Source organism: Zophobas morio, unplaced genomic scaffold (assembly GCF_036711695.1).
Source record: "Zophobas morio isolate AGI-343-1 ecotype UQ-CSIRO unplaced genomic scaffold, CSIRO_AGI_Zmor_V1 ptg000023l, whole genome shotgun sequence".
Classification (NCBI taxonomy): Eukaryota; Metazoa; Arthropoda; class Insecta; order Coleoptera; family Tenebrionidae; genus Zophobas; species Zophobas morio.
The window spans coordinates 3,514,614-3,535,530 of record NW_026972128.1 but is presented as its reverse complement, the minus strand read 5'-3'; the positions used below and the strand labels follow the sequence as shown (position 1 = coordinate 3,535,530).

At 33.4% G+C, this 20,917-nt stretch overlaps 5 protein-coding genes across 6 annotated transcripts; 4 read left to right on the top strand and 1 right to left on the bottom strand.

Moving 5' to 3' along the window:
* Positions 1-1,405: 1,405 nt before the first annotated feature.
* On the top strand, positions 1,406-2,602 carry LOC135133991 (collagenase-like). The gene is made up of 6 exons (XM_064062559.1): positions 1,406-1,505; positions 1,669-1,819; positions 1,873-2,030; positions 2,094-2,180; positions 2,230-2,375; positions 2,441-2,602. The coding sequence occupies exons 1-6, from the start codon at positions 1,406-1,408 to the stop codon at positions 2,600-2,602; spliced, it is 804 nt and encodes a 267-aa protein (XP_063918629.1).
* A 446-nt stretch (positions 2,603-3,048) lies between these two features.
* On the top strand, positions 3,049-7,246 carry LOC135133990 (brachyurin-like). The gene is made up of 5 exons (XM_064062558.1): positions 3,049-3,287; positions 3,341-3,498; positions 3,552-3,638; positions 3,700-3,848; positions 7,085-7,246. The coding sequence occupies exons 1-5, from the start codon at positions 3,058-3,060 to the stop codon at positions 7,244-7,246; spliced, it is 786 nt and encodes a 261-aa protein (XP_063918628.1). The 5' UTR covers positions 3,049-3,057.
* A 2,625-nt stretch (positions 7,247-9,871) lies between these two features.
* Positions 9,872-11,315, top strand: LOC135134504 (brachyurin-like). Its single transcript, XM_064063205.1, has 6 exons — positions 9,872-9,969; positions 10,050-10,200; positions 10,253-10,410; positions 10,469-10,555; positions 10,609-10,751; positions 11,094-11,315. Exons 1-6 carry the CDS (start codon positions 9,873-9,875, stop codon positions 11,253-11,255), a joined length of 798 nt encoding a protein of 265 aa, XP_063919275.1. The 5' UTR covers position 9,872; the 3' UTR covers positions 11,256-11,315.
* Positions 11,316-13,165: 1,850 nt separating this feature from the next.
* On the top strand, positions 13,166-13,941 carry LOC135133989 (chymotrypsin BI-like). Its single transcript, XM_064062557.1, has 3 exons — positions 13,166-13,247; positions 13,302-13,423; positions 13,777-13,941. The coding sequence occupies exons 1-3, from the start codon at positions 13,166-13,168 to the stop codon at positions 13,939-13,941; spliced, it is 369 nt and encodes a 122-aa protein (XP_063918627.1).
* Positions 13,942-18,738: 4,797 nt separating this feature from the next.
* On the bottom strand, positions 18,739-20,765 carry LOC135134479 (brachyurin-like). 2 transcript variants are annotated; one of them, XM_064063173.1, is made up of 7 exons: positions 20,663-20,765; positions 20,461-20,614; positions 20,245-20,402; positions 20,103-20,189; positions 19,947-20,050; positions 18,926-18,990; positions 18,739-18,870 (listed from the first exon to the last, which is right to left on the bottom strand). In XM_064063173.1, exons 1-6 carry the CDS (start codon positions 20,757-20,759, stop codon positions 18,937-18,939), a joined length of 654 nt encoding a protein of 217 aa, XP_063919243.1. In that variant the 5' UTR covers positions 20,760-20,765; the 3' UTR covers positions 18,739-18,870; positions 18,926-18,936. The 2 variants fall into 2 exon arrangements, with proteins under 2 accessions (XP_063919243.1, XP_063919242.1); XM_064063172.1 differs by lacking the exons at positions 18,739-18,870; positions 18,926-18,990 and adding an exon at positions 19,573-19,845 and having other exon boundaries at positions 19,902-20,050.
* Between the last annotated feature and the right edge of the window lie 152 nt (positions 20,766-20,917).

Here is a 20,917-nt window from a genome sequence, read left to right as displayed (position 1 = left end):
GGTAAGTTTTCTTTATTATTATAATGTTGCTTGTTTTCTTAAATGATTGTGAATAAAATAGTATACAAACCTCGGCAAAAGTACCATTTTTCTGTCTGGGGAAGTAGCTCACCTCGAGGTGAGCTACTTCCCCAGGCCTTTGTGTGAGGGCTTTGTAGTTCTCTCAACAGGAATTGAATATTTTCCGCCTCGGTATGTAATAAACTAATGTTTAACGGAATTATTTACTCGTATAAATTGTCAGATATTAAAGTCTCCAATCACCAAAACATTGTTTCCATGATTGTTTGCTTTGTCTAAAAGAAGTACTCCGTTACATTTAAGAGCACCAGCAGACACATAATTTCGAGGAACGGTGTAATTGTTAGGAAATAATTCATTGTGCGAGATGTTGCTTTAGAACAGAACTTTTAGATAGAGTTATAAAAGGAAAAGAGAAAGAGGAAACATTGTTGGAAAGAATATTAACTTTACTTCGCAAGCCACGGACGTTTTCATAAAAGAGTTGGAAATGAAGGTCGCAATTGGGTTTCGAAGTTTGTTTAAATCTCTTTTATCTTTTATTTGACTAATAGAAGATCCAGCGAAATAGCGAATTTTTAAATCTGATCCACCACTGTTAATTTTCTCGTACACTGATTAATGTTTAAGTTCTATATCATTCAACTCGTTTAGCAATTATATGAAAAGGCACCATAATATTTTTGAAGTCAATCATTTAAACTACGTTGTGATAATTTACTTACAAAACTCCACATCTGCATAATGACTTTAGTTTTATTAAAATATTTCAAAATTTACGTGATTTATACATATTTTACGATAAACCGAATTTAGATTACAGCTTTAAAAAGTATGACACGATTAAAAATTTTAAATCCCAAAATGATGCAACAATCACACAAATTGCAAAAGTAAATTCGAACGTACCCAGTTTCTAAGTGTTTTATTAAAATCTGCGTCAAACAGTAAGATTTGCGTTTGCTAAAATTTCAATGCCAGGAGTTTACAGTTCCTAGAATGGTTTTTGTTTTACTAAAATATCATAAATATACGGGAGAATAATTTGCGGGAGCGAGACTTGAAACAATGCGTTACAAATGCGCAAAATCATGCAATCGTACACTTGGAAACGGTCTAAATTTGTCTGAAAAATGTTGCTACCTTATACTCAACGAGCAAGGTTATAGATAAAAGTATCATACGTTTTACAATAGGTACCCCTGTTGGCAACAGCTTTTGTTGTTTACCCATATAGGCTTTAGCTAAACATAAAATAGAAAAAAAAATATCTGCAACAATAAGTATTACAAATGGTAGATTATATTGTTTTAAATGAAAAAATTACACTGACAGGCTAATAAATACACATGCGATCCAATCCTAAATTTAGTAATCTTCCAAAATGTTGAAATATATATTTTATCTATGTTTTTACATTCTGCTGGTCGACACTTCATCACTTCAAAGTGATTTGTCCGAAAAAATACCCTTCCATAAAATAAGTAAGTTTTGTCTTGTAACACGGAGTTTTTTTGTTCTATTTGTATAATTTTTAACTTCAGATTAAACACAAGTCACTATAAATGATTGTAGTTCTTTACTAACTTGACAAACCAAGTTATTAAATTATATGTTATAAAATTCTTGAAAAAAGCCACTTTTCAGATGGGCGTATTCTAAATGGAGAAAATGCAACCCTAGGACAGTTTCCTTGGCATGTAGGTGTACTTACAGCTAACAACTACTCTGCACTATGGTGTAGTGGCAGTATTATCAGTGAAGAATGGATATTGACATCCGCTCAGTGCATAAATGGGTAAAAGTCTGAATTTAAAAAATTAAATCTACCAAAAATATTATTTCTTTTAGAGGAATGGTGACTTACGTCTATGCTGGACTTATCGATCTTGAAGCACCTGCTGTACTAGTGCTAGCGGATGTACGTATTTTACACGAAGACTTTGATGCGACTACTCTTGCCAACGACATTGGTCTCGTGCAGCTTAGAACACCATTGGAATTTGACGGTATAAATATTGCACAAGTATTGCGTTAAATGAAGGACACAATTGACTAAAACGTATCTTTAGATGCTGTCGCACCAATTGCTTTGGCTTCTGATCCCCTTAATGCTGGAGCAGACATAACAGTGACTGGTTTTGGACAAACTTCTGATGGTAAAACAGCATTATTTATAAGTAATTTTGTTCTTATGAATGATTTTAGACGATTTTCAAATTGGTCAATTTTTAAATTTTGTTACTCTGACTACTATTGAAAACAGCGAATGCAGTGAGACTTACGGAGACGCTATACTTGAGGGAATGGTTTGTGCTGCAACTGGAGATGACCCAGTTAAAGGTCCTTGCATTGTAAGTTTGGACAATATTTTAATTTTATAAAATGTTTGTATAAAAAAAACATTATATTTTTAAAGGGCGATAGTGGTGGACCTGGGGTAATAAATGCTGATTCCGATCCAGTTCTTGTAGCTGTTAATAGTTTCATTAGTGGTACGGGATGTGAAAGCGGAAATCCTGCCGGATATACAAGAGTTGATTATTACAGAGATTGGATTGAAGAGAATAGTGGTGTATAAAACTTAAAATACAACTATCTAAACACGATTTATATTACAAATGTAATTTTAATAAAAATTGTAATTACCACATCTTCTGTTTTGAAAAGTTATTAATAAAGTACTTTAAAAAAAATGTTTTATGGGTAAAATACTCTTCCATGAATTATTTCCTCAATGCCTTTAATTTTGGAGTGTGTGTACAGAAATATGGAATTTTACTACATATATATTATCTTATATCCCTTTGTTTACATTTGAATCGGCAGTTTTTAGCACCTTGTCTCAGTAAGTGTTTTGTTTATAGTACCTTCTTGAAAAAGATTATCAGAGCACTGAAATTATTTTAGGCTTCCACTTTTAAATTTTTTTGTTATCACTAAATTTTAGGCTAACAAAGGAAAGATTGTTAATATTTTTTTAATTACAGTGATATAAAGCTTTGTACAAAATGTATAATAATTTAGTAAGCAATAATGTTCCATATTGTTATTTTATTCTGCTTCTACGTAGTGTTGGGGCATACGTTGCCTCTAGAAAATACAGGACCTTCAGATGTCAGAATTATTAATGGCGAAAATGCGACTTTGGGACAGTTTCCTTGGCAGGTGGGTTTATACTTAGGTTTTGATGATACGGTTTGGTTTTGTGGTGGCAGCATAATTAGCGAAAATTGGATTCTCACCGCTGCACATTGTCTAGATAGGTAACTGTTTAAGCAAACGTTCAGTTACATTTTAAAAATTTAACGCTTTTAAGATCAGAAATAGCTTATGTTTACGTAGGAACCGTAGACTTGCTTTTAGTTCCTGAAATGATGATTTCAACTGATCTTATTCTTCACGAAGAATACAATGCCAGCACCCTTGCAAACGATATTGGCGTTATAAAGCTCAGTATTGGACTGGGTTTCAATGGTAAAAAATGTTTCTTCATTCATGAAAGTATAATAACACATTTGTTATTTTAGACATTATCGCACCAATTACTCTCTCTTCCGAACCAATAGAAGATGGAGCAGAAGTTACAGTTAGTGGATTTGGTTTAACTTCAGATGGTAATTTTCACGCAGTAGGAATACTAAAAGAATTTTTTTTGAAAAGTATGATTTTTCCCAGCTGATGATGCCGAAACGAGTCAGTTTTTAAATTACGTCACGGTCACAACAATTCCCAATAGCGAGTGTGCTGAAATTTACGGAGATTCCATTCTTGAAAACATGGTGTGTACTTCGGCGGGTAGTGATCCTGTTAAAGGTGCCTGTTTGGTAAGTACAGTTTTTTGGAATGGGTTTAGTACCTGTTAAAATTCTCAACTAAAATCAGTTAATACAGAAACTTTTATCAAAGCAACACCGTCGTAAAATTTCATTGTAAATTTTATTATTATTATTATTATTAGTAATAGTCCTTCGACAGGCTGAGGCCCAATTAATGAAAGACAATATATTTAAAACAGGAAAATAACATGCATAGATACAAACACTACAATGCAAAAAATCTTCTAATGTTTTTAACAGAGCAGCAAAAGATATCAACGTCGGTCTCTATAATTGTGTAGTTGTTAAGCATTTGATACAGAGGCGATGATCTCATAACATTTGTTCTTGGTATTGGAATTTGAAATACAGAATTACATCTTAAATTTATTGTAGGTGCTCTAAAATTTAGAAGCAGTAATAGATCATCACACTTTACTCGTCCGTGTATTAGATTGTATAACATAATAATAGAAGTCACATATCTGCGGCAAGATAAACTTTGAATATGGAAACGTCGTAATAGTAAATCATTTGGGAACCCTTGTGGAGGATAGGCACCATCATTAGTGAAACATAGAAATTTCAGGAATCTACGTTGAATCTTTTCCAAAGATGATATGTCGACTTGATAGATAGGATACCACACAAGTGATGAATATTCCAAACGTGATCGGACATAGGTGTAGAAAAGAAGTTGCAAAATGTCTTTTTCTTTTATAAAACTGGAATTTCGGATAACAAGCCCAAGAGATTTATAAGCTTTGGATGTGATAACTTCAATGTGTTTGTCAAATCTTAACTTTGTGTCAAAGGTGACCCCAAGATCACAAATATGCTCAGGCCGTTGTAGTACAAATCCATCAATGTTATAGTCATAGGCTATAGGGTTTAGCTTTCTATAGAAAGATTTCACAAAACACTTTTTTTTATTAACCAGTAATTCATTACGGTTTGACCAGTTAAACAACCTATTGATATTATCTTGCAGACGGATGCAATCATTTATTGTTGTAATACTGCAAAACAATTTAAGATCATCGGCATATATCAAATGCTTAACATCAAATTGTGTCACCACGTCATTTATATATATGTTAAACAGTAGAGGTCCCAACACAGAGCCCTGCGGTACACCAGAGGATTGAAGGAAGTTAACAGATTTGAAACCATGACAGTACACATATTGATACCTTCCACACAGGTAAGATGAAAATAAATTGACGAGGTCAATAGAGCAACCAAATGAGTGTAATTTGTGTAACAAGATTGTATGGTTTATGCAGTCAAACGCCTTGGAATAATCCGTGTATATACAATCTACCTGACCACGTTCATCAAGACAGTCAGCAATGAATTGGGTCTTCAAGAGGAGATTAGTGGTTGTCGATCGTCCTTTAACAAACCCATGTTGGGCAGATGACAAATGAGTAAACACGTGCCTATACATCCGAGAATGTAATGCTATTTCAAATATTTTTGCGAAATTATTAATGATTGTTATTGGACGATAATTAGTAACATCACTAGAACTATCTTTCTTGTGGACAGGTGTAATTCGAGAAAGTTTCCATTTTTCAGGAAAAACAGATCTTTTTAAAATCAAATTAAATATTTTTAACAAGGGATCACATAAAATAGAAGCACAGTCTCGAATGAAAAAAGAGGGAACACCATCAGGTCCAGCTGTTAGCGTGGGTTTGAGTTGCATACATGCTGCGTGGATTTCACTTTTGTCAAACTTTTTTAGGTATAAGGTGTTTTTATATAGGTCGTCTAAGTCTGTTACAGAGCTACATATAGAATTACCACTAGTACAATGTGTATACGATTTGCCAAATAAGTCGGCGAAAGCATTAACTATCTCCTGAGGAGTGTTAATTTCGGTGTTCTTATAATTCATTATATTCGGTATACCAGACTGTTTGTTTTTGTTTTTTAAATATGACCAAAATTGTTTTGGATTGTCTCTTATTTCATCTGTAATACGTTTTAGATATAGTTTGTGAGCTGATCTAATTAAATTCTTCACTTTGGTACGTTGCTCTTTAAAAATTTGGAGTGAGTCAGGTGTTTGTGAATTTTTATGATTTATCCAAGCTTTCTGTTTTTGTTTGAGGTTTACAATGATTTCTTTATTGAACCATGGAGGATAGTTTCTAGTAGGCTGCTTCTTCATTGGAACAAAATTGTTAAAAATATCATTAACTTTATTGTATAACAAATCTACTGCAACATTAACATCATTTGCAAAATTTAAAAAAGAAAAATCAGTTTCGCATATGCTACGATATAGGGAAGGAAAATCTGCTTTTTTAAAGTTGAACTCGCCAGCGTTTTTGGGAGGAATATAAGCTAATCGTTTTCTCGTCATACTTGAATTAATTTCTAAAGCAGGATGAAGTTTATCTTCGGCAGTTAAGATTTCCGTTGCACGACTTACTTGACAGTCAAAGTTACTGAAAGCAAGATCCAAGAGACGTTCATAAGAATTAAAGACAAAATTTTTTTGATGTAAACCGAAAAATTTACAGAAATTATCACAAGCACAGTAGATGTTGGTATGTATAATATTAGAAGAAAAACAATTATGATATTCTGGTATATTAAAGTCACCAACAATTAATAGTTGAGAGTCATATAGAGTGTTAATAGACATTAAGTTTTCGAATAGCGAAATATAGTCTTGAACGCTACAGGAAGGTGCAATATATACCACAATGATGAATAAGTATTTGTGCCACAAATTTATTTTTACCATTAGTATATCAATATGTTCCAGACCTACAAAACTTCCGCAACCAGGTTGTGGTTCAATAATAGTAACCTGCATTTGTTTTTTGCTAGCAATTAATACACCACCACCTCTCTGTTTATTTACAGCAGCGAAATCCCGGTCCTTCCTGAACACATTAAATAAATTTATATCAAAGTACTCACCACTAAAAGAGTTAGAACTCAACCATGTTTCTGTTAGAATAAAGATATCATATAGATCCATTGATGCTGAATTGAGTAAAATATCTGCGGATTTCGTGTTACTACCTCTGACATTTTGGTAATATATGTTGAATTTGTTGTAGATGTTTGTATTAGAAGATGATACGTTAAAGGCAGAAGATAAGTTAATTGATTGCTATTTGATGGATAGGATATTAGATTTGAAATCAGTTTTGGCTTTTTTATCCTTGTAACAGTCGATGCTTTAAGTGCCGTAATATTAATGCTGCATGCATTTGTTGCAGGGCGACAGTGGAAGTCCAGCGGTTTTGAATGTCGATACTGATCCGCTACAAGTTGCTATTGCTAGTTTCATTGGGGGCACAGGGTGCGAAGAAGGAAATCCCTCTGGATTTACAAGAATAGCTCCTTATAGAGATTGGATTCAAGAGAAAACTGGTGTCTAATTCAGTTGGTTATTTTTGTTAATGAAAATAATGTAATCAAATCTTTATGTGAACACTTAGTAACGAATAATATAATTTCCTTGTGTAGTGAAGTTTGCTTTTAAATATTTCGACATTTTTTATCTTACCGACGATTTTATTATTGTCAAATTTCAGATGCCAGTATTTTATTTCTGCTTTGATGGCACACACAATTTTTTAGTTTTTCTTCATACAAATTCGTCTAATATTGAGACAAGCATATCTGGATTCATCAGTTATTTTGTTTTCTAGTTCTGACGGCTCTGATTAAGTTCAACAAACATCGAAAATTTTGACGTCAAACAGGAACACAAATCCGAGCATGTAGCAAAAGTTGCAAAGTGACTTGAATTCAACCAGTTCTTACCCAACAACTTGTAATTATTTTAGAGAAGCTACTTGCCACAATTATGTATATGATGCCCCAAGAAACTAATTAGATTATTACTTTTCTCTTTCTTTCTCTCAGAATCTCAGCTGAGCTTGTGATATTATACGCTAAATTATACAGGCTGGCCCAACTAAAACGAAACAGATATAGGCGCTGCACTTGACTATGTGAAAAAGGCTCGAACAGGTCGATTTTTGATTGTATGTGGACGTATAAAACGTTGCTATTGTTACCGTGATCGGTAATTTAATAGTGGCGTGGGTAAAACTCAACAATTTATTTCTTAGTACAAAATAATTCCGACTGGAATGGATTTGACTAAACTCTAATTCTCCTATTGTGTGGACTGCACTGACTGCTCCCGACGCTGGCTCCCATTTAAACAGCCACGCGGTCCTTCTCGAAACGTTTCCGTCACCGCTTCTAGATTTGCCTAGAGCACCCATTCGCGACTTCCGCTGCCAGGCTCTTCTTTAGCGAACGCCGTCCGGCCTCCGTCACCGACGATGACTCACCCATCATCGCCATACACACTAGAAAACCCAAAGGCGTCGTACCGCGGCGGCGTATGGGTTTATTTCGTAACAGTATTTTTGTTCTTGTACCTTCACCCAGAAACGAGGGGCGGTTATCAAGTCAAAAATCTTAAATGGCACCATGGGTCAAAAGGCATCTTGTTTGGAAGTCCTATTAATTCTCTTTCTAAGTGTTTGAATTTTTAAATGCAGTTGATTGATTCGCGAGATACAGCGTTGCAAAGGAGTGGTAATATTGCTGCCTTTTTATTTGTTTTTTTTTTGTTTTATAAGAAACACCGATTCGATCAGTATAAAACATAGTCCAGGAAAATAGAATTTGCAATATGTCTTACTCGTGTTGAAAATAATATCAATGTAATCCTACGTAATTGTGGGGAGTTATAAATTTTACGAAAAAGCACTGCAAGGATTCTTAGTAGAATTAATGACAACGGATTTAGTCAGGATATTGTGAAAGAGTTTATATTCCTTGGCAGCAGTGGAAATCATTCTAGCTCCAAAATTAGGATCACTTGTGAAGATTTTATATAATATGTAGTTTAGGCTGTGGTTTAGGTAGAATCACACTATGTTTCAATGATATTTTTGTATATATTTTTATATGCATTTTTTCATGAGAATGATCTACTGAGTCAAATATTTATATCAAATTTAAGACATTTCCGGATCATCACACACGCCATAGCACATAATAATCAATATGTTCATTCGCCAACGGTCAACATATAATTATAATAATCTTCAGTCTTAGCCGACATATTTCACAGTCCACTCTTTGTATAATTATGTAAATCTATTTTGTACGGCAAATTTTGTATAAATAATACTTTCTTTCTTTCTTTCTTCCTTTCTTTCTTCGTTTCTTTCTTCCTTTCTTTCTTCCTTTCTTTCTTTCTCCCTTTTTTTCTTTCTTTCATTTTTTAATTATATTTCTATGTATATGCCCAACTGAGTTTTGACAGTTTGAAATGAAATCGTTATTGTTTTGCTGCTGTTATCGGTGTTCCTTTGTGTCGCTTGTGGCATTGAAATATAACAATTATTTAACACTTTTATTTTAACGAGGGCTTGGTTGAGATCGCATTTTTTCGGAGATATTATCAGTTATAATATAACAAGTGATATGATTATTATCGATAATATTTCGAGTGAAACCGAGCTGCAGATTCAACGAGTGCGAAGCACGAGTTGAATGTGCTGCTTCGGTTTCACGAGCCATATCTTCGATTATTAATCATATCACGAGTTATATTTAACATGAGAATATAATAAATGAACACATTTTTTGATAACAGAATTGATTTTGTCGTTTTGAGCTTGCCCCCAACGTTGGCAAGCCATAAAAGACAAAAAAATTTACGAAATTTTAACATTTGTCAATTTGACAGTTTTTAAATTTAGGTAGCAACAGACCACAATAAGGCAATAAAATTATTATCGCTGTGATAGACATGTAACTAAGGGCATGAACAAATTCTATTGGAAGAAATGGGGTCATGTGATTCATGAATTATATTCTCAGAACAGTAGTTTGTTTCATCCTTAGGCTTTTGATAAGAGGAAACCGTTATCACCCAGTTTTGGTGCGATAAATGGAAACGTTGTTGATATGTTACTAACTGAAGTGATATAAAACAACGTACAAAACATCTATTAATTTAGTATCTAATCAAAAATGATGCGTGTTTTTCTTTTTATGTGTTTCTACATAACCTTGGGGTATAGTTTGCCTCTAGAAAATGAAGTCAAGTCAGATGTCTTACAAGTACAAAGTAAGTCAGTCATTTTTTAGAAATACTCTTAGTAAAATTGTTATTTTACCGAGATTACTAAATACATACATAATTTTCAGATAGTAGAATTATTAATGGAGAAAATGCTACTTTAGGACAATTTCCCTGGCATGCTGCTTTATTCTTAATGATTAGCGAAACGGTTTGGACTTGTGGTGGTAGCATAATTAGTAAAGATTGGATTCTGACCGCTGCGCAATGCCTACAACAGTAAATATTCAAACAAAATTTACTTCCGTTTTAAAAATTTAACACTTTAAAGCGTCGACGTAGCATTCATTTATGTAGGAACTGTCAATTTGAATCCACCACCTGAAAGAATTGTATCAAGGGAATTTATTGTACACGAGGAATTCAGCTTAATCACTCTAGCAAACGATATTGGTCTCATAAAGCTCAGCACCGCACTGAGTTTCAGTGGTCGGTAATATTTATTTTTAGTTTGTAGAACTACATATTTGCACGTATGACATTTTAGATACTATCGCCCCAATTGCTCTCCCTTCTGAACCATTGGAGGGTGGGGAAGAGGTTACAGTTAGTGGATTTGGTGCAACTTCCGATGGTAATTTTTAACAATGTATACTAAACATTTTGTCAAAAATACGGGTCTTACAGATGCGGATGATAGTGACATTTTAAAATATATCACAGCGACAACTATGACAAACAGTGAATGTGCGGTAATTTATGTAGATGCCATCCTTGAAGGGATGGTGTGTACTTCAGCAGGAAGTGATCCGTTTAAAAGTACTTGTTTTGTAAGTGTAGCTATTATTATTGGAGTGGGTGGAGAACTGACCAATAGAACCCTATGAAAATTGCCATCGATTCCCTAACGTTTTCGTCGAGTTTTCGTATATTGTGCAGTAAATCACCTAAATCAGTTTTCATCACTACAGAACTGTATTTGTGGAATGTTGTTACACAAATTCATCGGAAGTGACAGATTATTACGATTTTTTTTTGCATCAAAGAAATATGGTTCATACCTGCCAAAAAATTGTTATAGTAGCGCAAAGCTCCAGTACACATATATAGTAGATTCTACAGCGTTGTTTTAATACGAATAATAATAATAATGTTATATGCAACTGTTTTAGGGTGATAGTGGAGGTCCTGCCGTCCTTAATGCCGATACGGATCCATTACAAGTTGGTATTTCTAGCTTCTTTGGAGACTCGGGGTGCGAAAAAGGATATCCTTTTGGGTTTACAAGAACAGCTTATTATAGAGATTGGATAAAAGAGAAAACTGGTGTATAATTTAGTTAGCTGTTTTTGTTAATAAAAATATATAACAATAATTAAGGTTAAGAAGGTTAAGTTATAGTATTTTAATAGTAGTCAATAACAATTTTTTATTACACTTAAATGTCACTGTCATCAGTGCCAATTTTGACAATAGAACGGAAGGTGGGGCGAGAGTTTTCCCAATATCAAGCAAAATTTGTTCATATTAACTGAAACAGTATTTATCTTAATCACGCTGTATATTATTTTATTAGTTTAACAAGACGAGTTGTTTGGGACACAATGAATGAAACGGGAAGTGCTCCAAATGAAGGCGTGCGGAAAATGTCTTATTAAACTATAACGTAATACTTATAATTCTTCTTTCTTTATTGTCCGTTATTTTATTAAAAAAAATCAGTTTCAAATACTTTCGCCCTTTATAAACTGACTTCAAAACATACGAGGCTATTTTACAGTTGTAACAATTTTTACTGTTGTTTTTATTTTTGTTCAAACTTCAGATGGCAATATTTTACTACTACCTGGCGCTATCACAGCTTTAAAACAGCTGATAAAGAGTAATACACAGCTTTTTTGTAATCACAAAAATAATTACAATTAATTGTTAAAATAGCCATTGCCAATAAATGAGGTTAAAATAGACAACATAATATCAAAATTAACCAGAAATATCTTACACCTAAGCATATGCAAAGTTGACCCCAACCAAAGCAATAGATATTTTAAAATGCTGATTTTTCATAAACGAAACAACAGAGTCGCAAAGAAAGTGACCGTAAAATCGACTAATTCCTCTATAAAAACGATTAAACAACTTAATTGTAAATTTCTCGTGAATGTAATTTGCAAGAATTTAAAACACCAATAGCAGCGCTATTTCTCGAGAGAAAGGAAAACTAACTTCAGGAAATTTTGTACTACAAAAAGCAGACATTTTTAAGGCTGCTACATACAAATTTAATTACAGATAATGGAAGTTGTCAGAACTCAACTGTATTTAATTGTGTCCAAAACTTCGTATAGTATATATTTGACTGAACTTAAAGATGGTTGCTCGTACAACATTTAAACTCGGCGGCCCAAAATTTAATAATTGAAACGAGGAAAAACTTCATTAAAAGTAGAAAAATTACGACAAATTTTTGAGCTTTTTTAACTGTTCATATTCTTCATTTCATCATTGCTGAAAAAACTCTGAACATAGAAAATTTAAACAGCTCCCAGAAAGGACCCAATTGCCAGACACTTGTGTAATCTCAATATTAAACTAATAATGAAGGGCATTGGTTGGAATCGTCACCAGACAAATTCCTACTCTCTATAACCAAGACAGGAAATTAATCATTCCATCCTTTTACATCTTTTCAGCACTTTTATCTTAATAGGTGCTTTATTGAATTCATATCTTCTTCAGAAATATTATCAGAGCAATGAAATTATTTTAGGCTTAGGCTTTCGAAAAGAGGAAATTGTTATCGCTATGTCAGAGATTTATTCAAAAATTTATAACGAATACTGAGTACCAACTCCATGTATAAATTTCAGAGGACAGAATTATTAATGGACAAAATGCCACTTTAGAACAATTTACTTGGCAGGTTGGTTTACGTTTAATTGTCAACGACATGGTTGGATATTGTGGTGGCAGCATAATTAGCAAAGACTGGATTTTAACCGCTGGACATTGCCTAGAGGGTTAACTATTTACATATTTGCGCAAGATTTAATTGTATTCTAAAAATTAAAAACTTCAAAGAGTAGACATAAGTTACGTTTACGTAGAAACTGTAAATATGGATTCAGCTGCTGAAGGAATGATATCAACTGAATTCATCGTACACGAGGAATTCAACACGCCCCCCGCTGCAAATGTTATTGGTCTTATAAGGCTCAGACCAGAACTGAGATAGATAGATACTATGGCACCGGTTGCTCTTCCTTCTGGACCACTAGAGGGTGGAGAAGAGGTTACAGTGAGTGGAGTTGGTGGCACTTCGGATGGTAATTTTCTCACAATGATTTATACAAAACATTTTTTCTTCTTGGGTCTTGCAGATGTGGATCACAATGACATATTAAAGTATATCACAGTGACAACTATTACAAATAGCGATTTTATTGTTGAAGGGATGGTGTATACTTCCGCAGGCGGTGATTCTGTTAAAAATATTTGCACTGTAAGTGTAGATATTGTTTTGGAGTGGGTTTAGTTTCAGTACTTGTTAACGTTCTGTAAAGAAACTTCCAAAAAAATTTCAAACATACAATATAACAAAATCACCATTCATTTTGTGTAGCGCATTCTCTTAAATATTGCTATACAAAATCAAGTCGAATACAACAAATTAATACAGAAATTTTCTATCAAAAACTGTACGGGAAAAATTTAGGTGGCAACTGATCATGACGAGCGCTGTAGCGCAAAAATCCAGTAAAATTTATAGTAAATTTTAGCTGCTGAATAGTGTTTCAAATGCATACTATTTAAAAGGGATAACAATAAGACTATCTACATATGCAATTCTTTTAGGGCGACAGTGGAGGTCCTGCCGTTTTGAATGCCGCCGATGGTGATCCACAACAGGTTGGTATTGTTAGTTTCGGTGGAGACACAGGATGCGAACAACGAAATCCCTCAGGATTTACAAGAATAGCTTATTACAGAAATTGGATTAAAGAGAAAAGTGGTGTTTAATTTTGTGAATCTTGTTTATATGTAACATACGAGATAACGTCTTCAGAAAATAAAGTTTACTTATAGTATTGACATTTTCTATCCACTGACGTTGATCGAGCTTTCGATAACAATATTTTACTAGTATACGAAAGTCACATGAAAAATATTTGAAATTGAAGAAAAATATTTCAGGATTACAGATACAGGGTGCCGCATCCAAGTTTGCACATAGGGAATTGGTTTTTATTTTATAATGTTAATATCTCCCCCGATCACTTTAAAGCAATTATTGAGTGATGCATTTGTGGAGGTAAAGGAGGGCTATCGGTCAGTTTTTTTCCCAAATCGTTGCTCTTATTCTGAAATTAGCGCTCGAAACGGTCCATCTCACGTCTTTGGATTAGCCACGGAAAATCGAAATATCAAAGTGAATTTAGAAATTATTCCTCAATTCTCATTGAGAAATCACTGAACAACTCAAATTGAATTATTTTATTCAGTGTTATGATTACTGAAGGACAAATTAAACGGAATAAATGCACTAATTGATCCATTCTACTGTATTTAAAAAAATGTAAGGACGAGTTATACTGAAAATATTTTACATTTCTTGGAAACATAGTCAGTTTAGAAAATTTGGGTTCTCCATAAAGGAGCCGGTTATCTCATCTTGTAGAGTTTTTCAGCATCTTTAACTTAATAAGTTTTTTGTTGAATTTATATTTTTTTTCAGGAAGCTGTGTTAAAATTTGTTTTTTTTTTACGATAAAATAGTTTTATGTCCGATTGCTCTATAAACGTTACTTTACTTTATAATTTAGCGGCCGTAATGTAGTACTTTATGGTACTAGTACAATAAAAACAACTTTATTTTACACTAGCTTTATTAAAGTTTTCGTGAATACAATCAAACTTACTAACTAAAATAATCTAGGCATGATCACAATGTTTAATATTTATAACATAACTACTACCAGAAAACGTATATTGGATATTTTCTTGTCGCATTTCACTGAATTTATTTCTATTACTGCTTTTGCTTCTATTACTGCTTCTGCTTTTCCACAACTGAACATATCTTCAGCAACATCTTTTTCCGAAAGATTTTTGCTTAGAATTTTTTCCGCAACGTTAATTTCAGCAGTTTCATCAATATACCCCTCCGCTACAGTTGAAGGCCAGCGCCCATGTTTTTTCATACGAGGAAAGATCTGTAGTGAAATACGCCAAAATACTCTCTTCCGACGTTGATTTGACGTTCTTTTTAGAGCACCACTTCCGATAAAGGTTGTAAGTTTCTTCGTATAAATGTCTTGATTTTGATGGTAGTAAAGACTCTTTAACACTCCTAGCAATCTCTGTTATCTCACTTTCTGCTTGGTTCGATGTACTAGCTTGCATTTTTCAACTTTAAACGCAAACAGCAAAAATCAAAATAATTTTACTTCCCGAGCAAAGGAAGTATTGTAATCGAGTCCGTCGGCCGACTCTCTACTTTTACGTTTTCTCGATCTTTCATGACCCCTAGAAGACGAAGAAATAGGTCTCCCATTTCCGTCTGTCTGTCCGTCTGTCCGTCTGTCCGTCTGTCCGTCCGTCTGTCCGTCTGTCCGTCTGTCCGTCCGTCTGTCCGTCTGTCCGTCTGTCCGTCCGTCTGTCCGTCTGTCCGTCTGTTGTCCCGGATTTTTATTAGACAGATAATCTCCGAAAGTACTCGACCGATTGTTGTGAAATTTTGTACTTGTATTAAGAATATCATGTAGATGGTAAAACGCTAACCAAAATTTGTCTAATCATCCCCACCACTAATGCGATGACGTCACTTCAAAATTGTACATAGTAAATGGGTTTTCAATTGTATAAAATAACATAGTCCTACACATGTAGTTTACAACTCTGAATCGACTTTTCACCCGAAACGTCCAGATTTTTGAAAAAAAAATCAAAATTATAAAACAACATTTTGAAATTTAATTTTTAATCTGCTAACCAGAATGCTTTGAAATGTTGCAGATGTTTTAAGGCTATAAAGAGCATCATAAATCTTTAGTCAAAAAATATTTGCTTATCCCCTCCAAAAACTTGATGACGTCAGCTCGAAAGTTTGCCGAATAAATCATATCTAAAATGTACAAAATATGATGAGACTGTACTTGTCATTTATCACTCCATTCATATTTTTTGGATTTGCATATACAGAGTGACTCAAAAAAATTAATGAATGCGTAAATATATTTTATTGATTTAATCAGGAACTACAAAACGGAATGCTCTGACATCTTGCAGATGTTTTAAGGTTATAAAGAGCATAATAAATGTTTAGTCAAAATATATTTGCTTATCCCCTCCAAAAACTTGATGACGTCAGCTCGAAAATTTGCCGAATAAATCCTATCTAAAATGTACAAAATATGGTGAGTCTCTTCTTGTGATTTATCATTCCATTCAAATTTTTTGGATTTGCATATACAGGGTGACTCAAAAAAATTAATGAATGCGTAAATTTATTTTATTGATTTACTCAGGAACTACAAAACCGAATGCTTCGAAATCTTGAAAATATTTTAAAATTATCATAAGCATGGTAAATTTTTGATCAAAATGTATTTGGTCGTCCCCCCTAAAAAATTTATGACGTCACCACAAAATTTTGCTGAATAAATCCTATCTAAAATGTACAAAATATGACGAGTCTGTACTTGTGATCTATCACTCCATTCAAATTTTTTGGATTTGCATATACAGGGTGACTCAAAAAAATTAATGAATGCGTAAATTTATTTTATTGATTTAATCAGGAACTACAAAACCGAATGCTTTGAAATCTTGCAGATGTTTTAAGGTTATAAAGAGCATAATAAATTTTTAGTCAAAATATATTTGGTTATCTTCTACAAAAAACTGATGACGTCAGCTCAAAAGTTTGCCGAATAAATCGTATCTAAAATGTACAAAATATGATGAGTCTGTACTTGTGATTTATCATTCCAATCATATTTTTGGATTTGCATATGCAGGGTGACTCAAAAAAATTAATGAAGGCGTGAATTTATTTTATCGATTTAATCAGGAATTAGAAAACCGAATGCTTTGAAATCTTGGGAATATTTTAAAGTTATTATAAGCATGGTAAACTTTTGTTCAAAATGTATTTGTTCATCCCTCCTAAAAAAATTGATGACGTCACCCTTAAATTTTGCTGAATAAATCCTATCTAAAATGCAAAAAATATGATGAGTTTGTACTTGTGATTTATCATTCCATTCATATTTTTTAGATTTTCTTAAGAGGTGGTTCAAAAAAAATTAATGAAGTCAATTTATTTTATTGATTAAATTAAAGGCAACACTTATTATTAGTATTACACCCCAACCAACCCAATTTGGTAGACACAAAATTTGTTAAAGGAAAAACTCGGTTGAAACATAAGGGTAGCACGCTTATTTACATCGACTTTAACATTACAGACCTGCATTTGTTCACTTGGTTCCGCGAATGTGAAATAGACATGTTTATAATCAACCAATTCTGAATTTCACCGTCAAGAATTAAAATAAAACCCAATGTTTTATATAATAAGCGGAAGTCGAAGCAATAAAACAGATGGTCGTTTTGTTTAGTTTCTCTGTTTGGCTCTCACGTATGCCGTTACGCTTGTCATTTTAAATTAAGAATGTTTATACATAAACGATTTTCAGTTGCCGTATACGTGAGTAAATTGTTTCGTTATTTTATTGATTATAAAAAATCAATATTCAAAACGACCCAATTCATTTTCCCGAAAATTTGGGAATACAATAATTTTATTCTTAGTATTACACTACATCTATCCCAACTGATATCCGTGTCCTTGCAAAAATGTTGATGACGTCATCGCAATTTTAAATTCCCACTACAAAAATGTAATGAGAAAAAAACACAATAGCTATGCAGTCGTCAAGTTTCCGACAGCGAGGGAAGTACTGTCTAAACTCTTTAGACCAATTTTTTACTTGTGTAAACAGGCAATGGGTTACTGTAGTAACAATGAAAAAGTAGACTAGATTTTCAGAATTTTTTTTTGCAACTGGTTTTCCTTAATTTTTATTTTTTTAAATTATAGTAATTGTTGCAATCAGACATAAAGCCTTGTATGTAACGCGTAGATAAACCGGCTTTATTGACGCGCCTTTTTTATCGACTCGCTCGCTACGCTCCCTCGTCTACTAAAATCGGCTTGTCAATAAAGACCTGGTTTATGTACTTGTTACATAAATAGCTATTTTTGTTATCAGCCTAATCTTCACCTATTATATTACACCTGTTTTAAATTTCATAAAAATCCCTTTAAAAATACCTGAGTTATTGCGCCCGAAAATGTTACGTGGGACACCCGGTATAATCTTCAGAATTATTAACGACGATAATGCTACTTTACGACAATTTCCTTGATGGGTTGCAATATGCTTAATTGTTAAACAAGACTGTTGGGATATTAAGCAAATTTTGTTTAACTCCATTCTAAAACTTTCAATACTTTAAAGCATAGATATAGTTTACGTTTATGTATGAACTGTAAATTTGTATGCAGCTCCTGAAGGAATGATATCAACTGAATTTGTACAACACATGAAGGAAGTTCTCGCACCAGTTGCTCTCGTTTTAGAATCTTTAGAGGGTGGGGAAGAGGTTACAGTTAGTGGATTTGGTGTAACTTCTGATGGTAAGTTTCACACCGTACATTAAGCTAAAGAACTTTGAGTTTTAAGATTTGGGTGATAATGTCATTAAAATATATCATAGTGACCACTATTACAAATATCGAATGTGCGGCAGTATGGAAATGTCATTGTTGAAGGGATGATATGTCCTACAGTAGAAAGTGATCCTTTTAAAAGTGCTTGCATTGTAAGTTCGGTTATGTTCTTAGGGTTGATGCAGTACTTGTTAAAGTTCTCCAATAAAAACCTGCAGAAAATTCCTATAATTTTTAAATAATTCCGCTTTTTATGAAAGAAATTACGATATATCTTTTTATTCAACGGAGCACCGTTTGTTCCTGGTAAAAATCCAAGAAATGATGTTAGACTGAAACAGATTCTTGATCATGCATTTATTGGGCGACAGTGGAGGTTCTGCCATTTTGGATGGCGATACGGACCCAATGCATGTTGGTATTGTTAGTTTCCTTGCAGGCAAAATGTGCGAACAAGGAAATTCCTCTGGATTTACAAGAACATCTTATTACAGAGATTTCATTAACGAGAAATCTGATTTCTAATTTTGATAGTTATTTCTGTTAATATAACAAAGCATTAATAATATTATAACCGACGGTTAATTGAACCTTTTGTTACGTAGGTACATAATTTTATGGTTAATAAAGTTTACTCATAATTTTGACTTTTTTTACGTTATCGATATATGTACCTGTTTTTTTTATTAAACTTCAGATAAGACTATTTTATTTCTGGCTTGAAGATTTTTTCTTTTACAGAATTTTGACAATGAAACGACTTCTTGCTACATTTTACGTAAGTAAAATAGGAACTTAAGACAACTACAGGATCACCATTTCCTGACGAGACAGAAATTCCACTTGAGAAATTCTTTTGTTACAAAACGATGTTCTTAAAAATGTTATAGGTACATTTATTTAATAAACAGCAGAGCGTACATGATTTTGTTTACAATCAGCTTACCAGACTCGAACTTTTCAATAATTTCTCAATTTATATTAAAATGTTTAATAAAAAAATTGCCCGTCCTTTAAGAACGAATTTAAATCCCGGTTTTCTCCTTAATCCAGTTCCTGTAATAAGCGGTTCTTGTAAATCCAGAAGGATTGCCTTGTTCACACCCTGTACCACCAATAAAACTAGCAATACCAACATGTACCGGATTAGTATCGGCATTCAAAACTGCAGGACCCCCAGTGTCGCCCTGTAACAATATCAAGACGGAAAAGATGACTTCATAAAACTGTGAGTTAAACTCACGATGCAGGCACCTTTAACAGGATCGCTTCCTGCTGAAGTACATACCATACTCTCAAGGACAGCATCTCCATAAACTGCGGCACATTCGCTGTTTGTAATAGTGGTTACGGTAATATAATTTAGAAACTGGCTTAGAATTTCTTCATCAGCTACGACAATCATCTTACAACATTAGGAAACATTTTCTTTGTCTGTCGTTACCATCAGAAGTTATACCAAAACCACTAACAGTGACTACGTCTCCGGCTTCTAGTGGTTCAGAAGAAAGGGCAATTGGTGCGACATCATCTAAAACAAAACAAAATAAAGAACGTGTTTTGAAAGAACAAATGGGTTTTTGTGCCATCGAAACGAATTTTTCCATCAAGTTTAATAAGTCCGATGTCGTTGGCAAGAGTGCTTGCGTTGTACTTTTCATGAAGAATAAATTCACTTGATACTGTAACTGCAGCAACCCAAAAAAGGTCTACTGTGGCCATGTATGCATAAGCCGTTTCTGCCCTTAAAAATGTTGTACCTATTTATAAAATAAAGGCATTTTTTTTTAAATAATAATTACCCGTCTAAGCAATGTGCGGCAGTAAGTATCCACTCTTCGCTGATTATACTGCCACCACAAAACCAGTAATATGTGTCGTTATAGGCGAGGTATATACCTGTTTGCCATGGAAATTGACCTAAAGTTGCATTTTCACCGTTGATAATTCTGCCGTCTGAAAGTTTTGGTGTATTTAAGACATGTACGAAAGTTGTTAACTTACCAGTTTCATGAAAAGTTGTTGGTTTATATTTTTCTGTCACATGGACAGAATTTACAAGGAGAATGAGGGAACACAACAAAATAGCAAAATGTGTCATTGCGAATCTTTATCAACTGTGATAAAACACGACATAATAATCTTGTCACTGTGCTACACGCACTACTTGAGGGAAAACTAAGATAATTTTAGGAAGGTCGGTATTTAATTTTACTTTCTTAATTTATTGCTTGAGAAATAGCATGTTTTAAATTTTAC